At 35.1% G+C, this 13,714-nt stretch overlaps 1 protein-coding gene across 4 annotated transcripts in view; it reads right to left on the reverse strand.

Moving 5' to 3' along the window:
- Positions 1–13,714, reverse strand: part of LOC145261146 (glycogen debranching enzyme-like) — a 178,827-nt gene that overhangs the window by 23,501 nt on the left and 141,612 nt on the right. For all 4 annotated transcript variants that reach the window (XM_080119445.1, XM_080119444.1, XM_080119447.1 and 1 more), the window contains one exon: positions 2,472–2,674. In XM_080119445.1, coding sequence (XP_079975571.1) covers positions 2,472–2,674 — 203 coding nt within the window. The remainder of the gene's footprint in view (positions 1–2,471; positions 2,675–13,714) is intronic.

Consider the following 13,714-nt stretch of genomic DNA (forward strand, 5'->3'; position numbering starts at 1 on the left):
TTCAATATGCGCTTCAATTGTCTTAATATAATGAAATGTGAGTCAACTGATTTCTCGACTTACGCAGGCATTGTAAACAGAGAATGCGAGCAGTTCAAAATAACGTCCATCACAGATACTCAATTCAGATGTTTAATTTTTGTGTGTAGCTTGAGATCAGAGGGGGATGCAGATATTTGTATACGGATTTTGTCAAAATTAGAGCAGAATCCAGACATAATTTTATAACAAGTTGCCATGGAATGCCAGCGTCTCATTAATCTGAAGCATGATTCGATGATGGTATAACAATCAACAGCTTCCACAGTTAACACTGTCCAAAGACAACAGCATCCCACCCCACAGACGTCAACAACTATTAACCCGCCTTCAGCTTGCTGGAATTGTCGCAGCTAGCATTTTGTACGGAACCATACATTCAAGACACACCGCTGTCGCAGCTGCAACTGACTGGGTCATAAAAAAGGATTCTGCACCCCACACGGACAAAGATCAATGCAGAGTATACAAGCCCCACATAACAAACAAAAACGTTACAAAACAAATACGAACAGACTGGTGGCAACTTTTCTCCCAAGCCCCAAATCAAACCGAATATATGTGGCTGTACAGTTGAATGGGCATCCGGTTCAGCTACAAGTGGACACTGCCTCTGATATTACACTCATTTCAAAATTACTATGGGAAACCATAGGCCAACCTTTATTGACACCAACGAGTCATGTAGTGCAAAGTGCTTCCGAGGACTGTGTCCAGATCACGGGTGAACTATCGGTTACCCTTAAAATGAAAGATAAAATGGCATCAGGTACCATATACATAGCAGATTCTAACCATAACTTACTTGGACTTGATTTTATCGAGTCGCTAGGTCTCCTTGATATTCCACTCAACCAGATATGTAAGGTGATATCCAGTCCATCACCTCAGAACAACAGCATCAACCAGATCAAAGACATCATAAAGCAATTTTCTCCAGTTTTCACAAACAACCTTAGACGCTGCACTCAGGCAGAGGCTACACTATTCCTCAAACCATCTGCTAAACCAGTGTTTTGACCCAAACGCCCAGTGCCATATGCTGCATTGCCACTGGTGGATCAGAAACTAAAGCGACTCGAGGACATGAAGATCATCATACCAGTGACATATTCATGGTGGGCAGCACCTATCGTAGTAGTGAAGAAAGCTGATGGCTTAATTCGGTTGTGTGCAGTTTTGTCGACTGGTCTCAACGCATCACTAGAGGATCACCAATATCCTTTGCCAATCCCAGATGATCTCTACACCATACTTAATGGTGGCTTTTGCTTTGCAAAATTAGACCTCACACAAACTTATCTACAAGTCGAAGTAGTGGAAACCTCAAGGGAATTGCTTACCATCAACACACACCGTGGACTATTCCAGTTCACTCGTTTACCTTTTGGAGTAAAAACAACCCCTGCGATATTTCAGTAGATCATGGACACAATGCTCACTGGAGTGGAAGGTACAGCTGCATACTTAAATGACATCATCATTGTTGGGCAATCCAACCAGGAGTTGACAGAAAGAATTAGCAGAGTCCTAACCTGCATCCAAGACTTTGGTTTCCAACTCCGGCCTGAAAAATGCCATTTTTATCTACCTTCCATAAAATACTTGGGATTTATTTTTGATGATCAAGGGTGCCGGACAGATCCTGCTAATGTGGCAGCTATTCAACACATGCCACCCCCATCAGACGTTAGCAGTTTACGTGCATTTTTGTGACTAGTGAGTTACTACAGGAGTTTCTTGCTGTCACTCCATCAAAGCTCCACTCAACAAACTATTGACAAAAGACACAAAATGGTCCTGGCCCATGGACTGTCAAAAATCGTTTGATAAAATCAAAGCACTCATCACATCAGACCTGCTGCTCACACACTTTGACCCAAATAAAAAAACAGTTGTGGAAGCGGATGCATCAAACCATGATCTGGGAGCAGTGATCTCACATATATTCGCAGATGGAAGTGAGAAGACTATCATGCATGCATCCAGATCTCTGACGCCTGCGTAACACAACTATAGTCAGGTGGAAAAAGAAGCATTGGCACTAATTTTTGCCATAAAAAAATTACACAAGATGCTGTTTGCCCGTCACTTTACACTGCTGAAAAACCACAAGCCACTACTATCAATATTTGGCTAAAAAAAAGGTATCCCGGTATATTCAGCCAGCACTTGTTACAGCTAAAAGGGAAGAAAAAAAGAAAGAGTTATTGCCCTTGAACTGGCAAAAGAGTTATCCTCCTTGGGGGCACGAGTCAGTCAGCCATGACTCTCAAGAGATAAAACAAGACAGTGTCGATCATTATGCATCCAGCGACTCATCTATCTAAATCTTTTTTAAATAAAATTGTTAAAAGTTTCCGCTTGTTTTTGCAGCATTTTTACATGGAGATTTCACAATCAATTTTCATTCCAAAACACATAACACTTACCACAACCATAGCCATAGGGAAGTTCGGTCGCAGCTGATAATCACGCCAGGTTTCAGAGGCATGAACACTGTCCTTGTAAATTCCATGACGATTAATTAACTTGAAGTCAGGATCATGTGATGAGGGATCTTTCTTCACCCAGAAGTGTTTCTCAAAGTTGTTCTGAATCTTATCAGACCAATGCTTGTAAGTGATGATCTTATCTGTTCAAGAAATTAATAGAAACATTAAACAAAAGTATCCAAAACGTAACATTATATATATATATATATATATATATATATATATATATATATATATATATATATATATATATATACTCTCAATTTTTCTCCAAATGTATCAGTTTCTACACTTCAACAACCTACAAAAATACAGCAAACTGTTAGAATCTCCAAACTTGATAGTTAAGTATATAAATTGTAGCAGAATACAAGATTAATTTTTTTTATTGGTTTATCTCACAGATGTCAGTGTGAGACCCAATACTTTACATTTACATTCATCCCTATATATATATATATATATATATATATATATATATATATATATATATATATATATGAAATAGGTAAATAACATTTTTTTTTTATTCAAAGCTTCTTCAGGCTATATATATATATTTGTATATTTTGGCAGCAAGCCATTATTCAAGCACATCTAATTGAACACGACAGAGTTCTTCTTTTTTCCGATTTCAATTTGCCGAGCGATCATTTTTTATTTCAGCTGGCATGTTGTATATTATGGTGCCCAGTAATTGTTGTTCAACCATATTTTTCTCAAGCGCTTTGACTCGGTACATCCGATCGTCGTCAGGAGTGATTGTTGTTTTTGTCATTTTATTTATTGAGGCTTAGTGTAGTTATAGTTAGTTTCTTTGGAGGGGGGGGTTATAAAAGTGGGTACAGGATGGGTAGGGGCGAATTAGTTTTATTTTTAATTTTGATTTTCTTATTTTATATTTTATTTATTTAGTTTATTTATTGTTAATTATTGAATACAGTTAGTATATTTGTCCTAATATTAAATGAGATCCGGTTAATAAGGGGCTTTAGTATTTTTAATTAGTATGGATTGTAGTAATTTTAGTCTTTGTGTGCAATTGTTTAGGTATTGAATTTTAGTATTGTTAGTTAAGATATTTCTAATGTCAGACGATTGTAGGTGTTTATTATGGAATTTTAGGTGTTGTTTTATGGCACTATTGTCAGCTAAATGGTAGGTTAGTCATCGAGAGAGAGAGAGAGAGAGTGTTGTTGTGGTGTGGCCTATGTTGTGGGTTCGGAGACATTCTTCAAAGAGGCAAATAAATTCATACACTACATCAGTTTAGTTTAGTGTGGTGTTAGTATTATTATTGTCTTTACTTATTAAATTGGAGGTTTTAAATTTAGTATAATATATTGTATATATTATACATATATATATATATAATGTATCTACAGAAATTGTTTTAAGGAGATATATTTTATGTATTACTTCAAGAGTTAGGTCGTAATTTATTAAAATATACTGCAAGTAAGTTACACAGAATGCTATTGGATATATTTTATGTATTTACTTCAAGAGTTAGGTCGTAATTTATTAAAATATACTGCAAGTAAGTTACACAAAATGCTATTGGATTTATAGGGGGCATCCCAAGTAGGAAGTTATGCAGCAAGATGTTTGTTCATATTTTATTGAAATTGCTGCATGTTGGTATAATTGAGGAAACAAGGAGTGGAGAAGGAATTTCGAAGGCATGAGATTTCTAGAAAGAAGCTATTAAAGTAAAAAGCTCTCTAGCAGTTCAAGACCTTTATAGAGAAGGGGTGGGATTTTGCTGCAAGTCAGGTTTGTCAGGGTTGTTCATGTTGGGGAAGTACAAATGGAGTAAGTTCATTGAGTACAATTCATGGAAATATTTATAAAATAAGCATCAAGATAAACAGTAGCAAACAAACAAACAAAAATAATTATTTCCTCTGAAAAAAAAAATCATATGTAAGCATAAAACTAAATCTAAAACAAGAGCAGTGAACAACAAGCAAAAATGATAACCGTTTTATAAAGGTGTTAAAACCAAGGGAAACAACCAAAGCGAACTCCTTTTAAATTAAAAAGTTTCAAATTACAGGTGCAACATCAAGTTTTTAATGCTATAGTAATATTTATACAGCTCTTTTTTTTTTTAAATATATATATGTAAACAAAAGTATATGACAACTGATTTCTAAAAGTTTTAGCGAAATAATTGACTAACTATAGTTTCTTTGAGAAAAAAATGTGTAAAAATAAATCTAAAAATGGATATTTTATTTGTATTTTTACCATATAATGAAAGCATCACCTAACAATAATTTTTTAAATTCTTACATTTCATAAGACAGATACAACACTGATTTCTCTTTCACTGACTAGTGGTAGAAAAGATAAAGCACAGCATCAGAACAGACACTACACCTTGATCCCGAGCAAAAAATAAAGTTAAATGAATATTTCTATAAATACCCCTCCACATCAAACAATATTGGACTATTCTGTCGGCATATGGCACTTCACATAAGCAAATAAATATAAATCGATCCCCGTAAAACAATACAAATGCAACCACCAATTTACTGGTACTTTTGGTTACAGAGTCTTGCTGGATTTTATTTTAATAATTTATCTATCCTAATGCACTACTTATGTACCTACCATATCTCTAAACTACCAGGAATTTCTGGAACCTCGAACATACATTAAGTGAATAGATGAAATGATGATCGGGTTTTACACTTAACACCATTCATTTGTCATTTGAATTTGCCTGTGAAAGTCATGAATTGGGTTAAATTTAAGCAAAATATGATATCAACACAAAATAGTTATAATAATGACTTGCTGCCAAGAGAGCAGGTGCAGCGTAACCAAGCAAATTCATGACACATTTCAAACAGAGCTATCTGTTGGTCGTCCAATAAACTAGTCTTCCATCTCTATTACATTCAAATTTTCATGACAAGACACTGAAGCCCAGGTTTTAGTTCAATACAGTTCAATGAGGGAAAAACGGATGTACATAAATCTAAAACAATGGCAGAATCATAAAATTAGAAAATGACTTTCAGACAGTAGTGGAATGGAGCCACAAATGGATGGTAACATTTAATGCTAGTAAGACTAAGCTACTCTCCTTTAACAATTACAAGACGCCTCTCCAACCACAGATATCCATGACAAAGACCACTCTACCTGAGAATTCTTCCTTCAAACTCCTTGGCCTAACATTTGCGGGCAATATGAACTGGAACAAATACATTGAGGACATTGCGAAGGCTGCTGCAAAGAAGGTGGGTTCCCTCTATCAAGCTAGAAGGCAACTCACACTTAAGAGTATCTATACATCTACAAGGCCACCATTCGCCCATGCATGGAGTATTGTTGCCACATCTGGGCCGCTGCATCTACCACTAGCCTCTCCCTCTTAGATAGAGTCCAAAAAAGAGTTTTCAATCTAATATGTCCCACTTTGTCAACTAAGCACCAACCCCTGTCCCATCACCACAATGTTGTATCTCTGTATCTGTTTTACAAATATTTTAATGGAATTTAGTCTGATGAATTTGTTGCACTTGTGCCCCCTTGGTGTACATATCCCTCACAAACCCGCTTAGCAACAAAATCACACCCCTTCAGTGTTGAGGTCCCTAAATGCCAGAAAGCTTCCTACTCTAATATTTTCTCCCCTCAAACGGCTAGACTTTGGAATTCCCTTCCTGCTCCTTGCTTCCCTGGCTGTACTCATATGCAGAAGTTAAAATGTAATGTAAACCAACATCTTGTTAATCTTTCCTATGCTTATCTCAGAATTGTTTCCCGTCGTCCTGGACATCTCCTTGCCACTGGACTCAAGCAATGCCGATTCAGGAGAGGTGTGGTTCGGGATTGTGCAACACTTGCCACACAATTGCACAAGCAGCTGCCTCTACAGGGGGTATCCTTTGTCTTTCGAAACTGAATGGAAGTACCAATTGTCCCAAATAGTAGCCCCTTACATCTAAGTGGCGATATGTCTTGTTCGAGGTGAATGTAAGTAAAAAACAAGTGAAGCATGCATGGTCCCCTGTGAGTGCATGGTGAACGAGGCATAAAAAAATGACTAAGTTCAGCATTTGCACCCCCCCCTTCCATTTAGCCCCCAAAATCCCCAGGGGACATCAAATCCTAATGACAATGAACAAACGGTGCAGTTTTAGGCCTTAACACATGTAAATTTGAGTTCTGCATCGCCCCCCCTCCATTTAGCCCCAAAAGTTCCCAGGGGGACGTCAAATCCTGATAAAAATGGACAAACGGTGCAGTTTTAGGACTTAACATATGTAAATTTGTGTTCTGCACCATGCAATAACTAAGTCCATCATTAGCCCCTCCCTCATTTAACCCCAAATGTCCCCACGGCCTTAACATATTTAAATTTGAGTTCAGCGCCATGCAAAAATGCTAAATAGACATACACAGAAAATTTTGGACAAATATGATAAAATAGTCCCAAAAGTGGAGTGTTTTTATTAGCCCTAAAAGAGCCCTTGGGGCACACGCAAGAGTTATCGCAAAGTATAGACAAACAAAATTATATAGAAATAAGTTAGTTACAACTTTTCAGAAAGTTTTATAAAAATTCAAATCATCAATTTTTTTTTTTAATAAGCGCTAACGTATCAATTTTAGCCATTTTAACTTGAAAGGCACCCCTAGAGAAGCAACTGGAGTTTTCCCGGAAAATCGGTTCTGTTACTTTTTTACTCATATCATATTTAATCTTTGTGCATATTTTCAAAAAATTCCAAAGTGTAGTTATTGAGAAAAGTGTGCACAGACGAACGGACAAACGAACAAGGGTGAATTTACAGGTCTACACTAATTTTGTCGGAGAACAAAAAAAAAAAAAAAAAATACTGTATATGATGTCTTAGAGCTCAATATCTTTTAAACAAATTCTAACTGGAAAGATATCAGAGAAACGAATGTAACAGTAATCATCTGATTCACACAGAATGAAAAAATGATGCTCAACAACAACAACAACAACAGCAGCAGCAGCAACAATCCATTAATTATAAACCTATGCCTTATATCACAAAATTTAAACCAGTGTAATTTAAAGTTTTTCCTTTGATAGAAATAGTTCAGTGTGTACATTTAACACAATGGCTGCCATTTGAATTTAAATGCATAAGTCTGATTAAATCTACACAAAATATATCATCTCACCATCAGGTGCAGTGTAATCAAATAAACTGATGGCACACTAGAGAGAGAGAGAGAGAGAGAGAGAGAGAGAGAGCTGCTGGCTACATAGTAAACTAATCCGGAAGCAGTAGAATTAAGCAATTCCATCTCATAATTTTGTCTGAAGTGACAGAGCATAAGTTGCCAGAAAATCAGAGTTGCATTTGTAGTGAATGAATTACGAAGTGATTCGGATTTTTTTTTTAATCCTTCAAGATGAAGCTTCATAATTTGTGCATTTATTCTTTTTGTGGACAGTTATCCTCATCTTCATAGTTGTTGTTGTTGTTTCACCACATTTCGGTCAAATCATCCTCTGGCCTTCTTCAGATGAGTAACCACAATGGGATAAGAATACCGAATCTTGTAACTTATCCCCAGTAATTACTGCTTTCCAGAGTTGTTGTCTCCCCACGTTTTGGCCAAATAATCCTCTGGCCTGCTTCGGTAGGATTGAAACTGCTATCTTTAAACAATGCTCAACACATCTATTCACTGCGCCATGGGTCCCTAAGCCTTGTCTGAAGATAGCGGTTTCAATCCTATCGAAGCAAACCAGAGGATAAGTCGGCCAAAACATGGTGAGACAACAACAACTATGGAAGGCAGTAATTACTGGCGGTAAGTTACAAGACTCAGCATTCCTATCCTATTGCGGTTAATCATCTGAGGATGAGTTGGCCGAAACATGGTGAAACAACAACTATGAAAATGAGGATAACAGTCCGCAAAAAAAGAATGAATGCATTTTGTTGATTCATGTTTTCTCACTTTAATTTCAAAATTCTTGTTGTTGAGTCAGCACTTGCTAACTGGTGACCGATTCATAACATTCATGCTTTTATCCATGTTTTTCATTTGCTGATTTAACTATATATATATTAACTGTTAGCACTATTCTTGTCACTTTTCAAAGACCTTACTATGGACAAAATACACTAACTGAAGCCAGGAGTGCTACTACAGTATCATGTATTAAAAAAATCTGCCAGAATCGGGTATAATGTCTAAAAAACTTTTTGTAAATTAGGTATGCCATGAGCCATTGTAAAATGAAAGTAGTACAAGATGAAGATTCATTCGATAGTACTCACTCACTCCAAGAAAGCTTTGGTTCCACAATCTTAAATACAATAGTGAATAAGCGGCGTCATCAAAGAACAATGACAACTTTGTCATGGACAGATCTGAGATATTGCACTAAGATATTATGACATCATGAAAAATCTCTGTGGCTTAATCCATCCGAGGCAGATACAATGTTTCGAAGAAGGGAAAATTTTGAGCAACATGCAGGTGTAAGTCTTAGTGAAATAGACAAGATACTTCACCAAGAACCACACCACAATGACCAGTTCTTTCAAGTATCAGTTACCCAACTCTTAAACATGCAAAAGGATCACTTAATGATATGTAATTAAAATCGCGTATCCTGTCACTTTTAAGATGAAGTGGGACTATTTTTGATCGTAGTAAGACCAGGTTTCAAATAGAGTTTGTTGGAAATTAAATGAGTGAGGGAACCAGCACATCACTGAGGACTCATCTCAAAGCATCTTCAAGATGTATTTTACAACCAATCATTCTAGAACAATGATTGTTTCAATGTAATATCTAGTTCTTGGTAGAAATAGTATGATGGTGCAGACCCCAAATTCTTGTTAGTGATGAAATCAGCACATCACCGAGCACTCACCATAATGCATTTTCAAGATATATTTTTCAGTCAAATGTTAATACCAAAGAGGAACCAAATAGAAATTCCATTGTTGCTTTCTGCATTGAAATAAAAATTTCTTGATTAATCTAAACATTATGAAATGTATGGATTTTAGATGGTAGGCTCATGTTATAAGTTTAAGTAAAATATTCATTTAGGGGAAATCGATTCACTTAAATAACAAAAAATTATAAAATTGTAATCTATTGTTGGTTTTACACATTTTTTTTTCTAAAAATTTTTGTTAATAACTTTCTTAGCTGAAACTTTTAGAATTAAATAAGTTTAGGAAATAAATCAGTTGCCATCTTGTTTACATATACCCAAGAAAACTGTACTAATACTAATGCTGCGTTGAGTTTGAATGACTTGCCTCCCCTTGATCCAGAATTATTAAATGGATAAAATTGTTGGTTCATTTCCTTCCCAACAGTATAAATGTGTAAATTAGCAGAACCCATGGAAATTCCACAGTTGTATCTTTTATCTGTTGTATATTGCTGCTGTGCTTAAAAATATTTCTATTCTATGGACGTCTGGCAGGAATGCAAACCCCACAATATTATTTTACCACCATTTTTCAAACAAACATATTTATCGAAGTAGCAAGTAATTCAATTTCAAAATATATCTGATTATTGAAGTCGGTCTTCAAAACCTTTATAAAAGTTTAACATATTTCCATTCTATAGATATCCAGTGCAGATATTATATCATCGTTGGACAGAGAGATACTACATTTTAATCATAGCCCAAATGCAAAAATAATGTTATCTTAGATCGATTTTCATGTTTGAAACATTAGATGAAATTCAAACATTACTTTGTATTGAATCATCGGTGATCAGGCGATTTCATTCAAAAAAAAAAAAAAAAAAAAAAAAGAAGAAGTGGGTGATAACTAGGGCTATGACAACAACATATTGTTTTCCTTGTTTTGAGTCTCAGTATAGTATGAGTATATCATTGATATATGTTTTTTATGTAAAGTGACGTGGTTCTCAGTTAATTAATTGTGTCTGTTTCGGATATATACTTGAGAGTCAAAACAACGAAAAGAATATGCTGTTGTCTAATGGTAACATATATATGAGCATGAAATCAGCTTAGCATCATATTATATAGATGACTACAAGATATACAATAGGATTTGAACTTGATTCTATAAGTCATAAAGGTATAGACTGAACTTAACTAACAACTTCTTTCTGACCATCCACTTCATCCAGCTTAAACTTCTTAACATCCACTTTTCATATTCTTTTAGGATCTCTTTAGGATGAATGCCATATTTGTGCCACCATTTTTCATCCTTGAAATGTAGACAACATTTTCTCAGACAAAGCAGAGAAGTAATGCCAATTGTTGGGAGCAATGGCATCAAAATCAGGGGTTTATGGGTCTAAATCCACAATGTGGGCACAAAGCTATTAACAAAGAAACTTGTCAGAATATATGCAACACTTGTTTACCACAGTGATCATAACATACATTATCATAATGATGCTAAAAACTAATATTCAACATGGGCATACATCCCCAAATTACGACTGTGCTACAATATCATCAAATTTTAACTCAATTTTGTGGGTCATGAATGCATCCATGAGATAAATCTAATATTTTTTTCTTATTTCTGAATCTTCATTCAATTCAAACTTTTTAACATCGAACGTTCATGTTTTTGTTCTTTTAGGATCTCAATGCTAATATCATTCGGATGACTTTCTAGATTGTTTCAGAGAGTTTGCTTACCATCACCTTTTCCGACCTCAGCATGACTATCGCTGTAAAAGAGGCCAGAATCAATTTCAAGCAAATAGAAGCTGCACTTATAAGTATCTGCTCATCAGTCCCCTACCTCTCTCTCTCTCTCTCTCTGTCTTGCTTTCTAAGTATTTGTCAGTTTAACATCTCATCTGCATAATTTGCATATCATTGTGTCTATCTGTCATTTGTGAAATATAAAGATTAGAAATACAGCCTTGGGAGAAAAAAAAAATAGTTAAAAAAACAAAAAAAACAATCCACTTCACCGACTTTTTAGACCTGGAATGGAATCATTAGTCAAGGACTGTAAAAAGTGGACCCTGGGTTTACTTTCGACAGCCTCATAACTCTTACCCCCTTTATTTTATCATTTAGTTCTCAAATTCCACGAATAATGTTTCTGATAAAGGGAGGTGAGGTTATTGCTTTCTGGGTTGGAATCTATCCATCTCACACTTATTGTTGGCTATTTTTTTTTTTAACTTTTAGTATTTTTTTAGCTCATTACATCGACTACTTTATGCCTTGTTTAGAGTAATTTCCATTAAAAAAAAAAATCGCCCACACTCTTTGATTCCCTTCTTTTTGGCCGTCTGCTTCATTCAACTCTGCTTACTACTGGACGAGTTTGGATGGATTACTTCCCTTTGATTTAGCACTTATATATCGGCAGTATAGTCATGCTAAGAGAGAATTATCAGAATTATTACATTTTCTTGAAGGAAAAAAAAAAAAAGAATGCAAATCTGATTAGTAACTTTTTATCCTTATTTATCTGATAAAAAAGCAAAAATAATAATAATAATAAAAACATGCATAAATGTCAAAACTGGACTGCACTTTTCACAACCTTTTGAATAAGATCATACCTAGCACAGTGTATGGCTTCCACAAATAAGGAAGCTCTTGAAAAGAAAAAAAAAAACTCTATTCATAAAAAATTGTTTCATTTTAGGCAGAGAGGGGAAGAAAGTAAAATTCTTTTCTGTTCCAGTAAAAAAAAACAACCTTCCTTTAGGCATGAGCAAAGTGTAGCATCTGTTCTGATGCTGTATTTAGTCTTTTCTGTCTTTAGTGAAGTACAAGTCTTTTTAGAGTGAAGCAATTTTTATTTTTGTTCCAATTAAGAGTACTTCTCTTAGGGAGGATGGATTTTCCCCCACGTTTAAAACTCATCTTGTGTCTAACTCTGCTCTCGTGGGGAGGCAAGTAAATAGGAAAAAGACAAGTTCTTGCCATGGATGTCTTTCAAGGAAGAAACAAAGATTAGAGCTTCGCAGAGCACCATCCATAGAAATAACAATAGTGTAGAGAAAGACTAGCAAGACCTCTTTGGTAAAAAAGGAATTGTAGAGAGCAGAAGAGACCATCCACCATTAGATTGCAAAGTTGATTTTGCACTCTGTCAAGGTAAGAAATAATGTTCAAAGCAGCATTTTCCCAGTTAAGGAAGTAATACTTCATCTTAGTAGGACGCATCTGACTCTTATATAGGTAGAGCATCATGAGTCAGGTCCATTCTGCATCAATAGACTGATCCAATCATGTTCTCAGCAACTTTAGCATGGATATACGAGGGTCGATTCAAAAGTAAAGCCTCCTATTTTATTTTTTAACTCAAAAAGTTGAAGAGCTATGAAGACAAGAGTGGTAACATTAAACCGAGTGACCTTTTGTGCTCTAGAATTTATTTTTCTACATAGTCACCACCATTCCCAATGTACTTTTTCAAGGAATTCAATGACGCATCTCTGCTTCTGACACGTGTCTATGTGAGGGGTTGCTTTCACCATCAATATCTGCAGCAAAGAGATGGAACTTTTTGATCATGAATGCATAAATTCAGTTTTCATAATGTAATTTGCAATCCCTTCTGATCCATTCGAATGGAATTAAAAAAAAAGAAAAAAAAAAGAGGCATTGTTTTTGGAACGCCCCTTTTTCCATTTTAAAACTGGAGTGTTCCTGTGAAGTCAGTCTAGCACTCTGTTATCCATTCTGCATAATCCCATAAAATCATGGTCAAACGCCGTTCCTATGAGCACTTAAGTTAAAAACAAGTAAAATAACATTATGGCTTAAAGGTTTATCATTGCTGACTCCAAGAATGATTTTAAGAATCACTTCGATTTTTTTTTTTTTTACATTGAAAAGTCTTTCCAAGGGGAGAGAACTTTTATCTTTCCAACAATGACAAACACATTATAAAGTTAATGAACGAAACAACTTAAAAAGCAGAGATATTTTTGAGGATTTTACAAAGTGAGGAAAAGAGAGTGAGAGATAAAGAGTGAAGACTAAGAGAATAAGAACAAGAGAATAAGAACAAAAGAATAAGAATAAGAGAAAAAGAATAAGAATAAGAGAATAAGAATAAGAACAAAAGAATGAGAATAAAAGAATGAGAACAAAAGAATGAGAATAAAAGAATGAGAATAAGAACAAAAGAATAAGAACAAAAGAATAAGAGAAAAAGAATGAGAAAAAGAATAAG

The sequence above is a fragment of the Euprymna scolopes genome, chromosome 37, assembly GCF_053919585.1.
Source record: "Euprymna scolopes isolate OS-2025 chromosome 37, ASM5391958v1, whole genome shotgun sequence".
Classification (NCBI taxonomy): Eukaryota; Metazoa; Mollusca; class Cephalopoda; order Sepiida; family Sepiolidae; genus Euprymna; species Euprymna scolopes.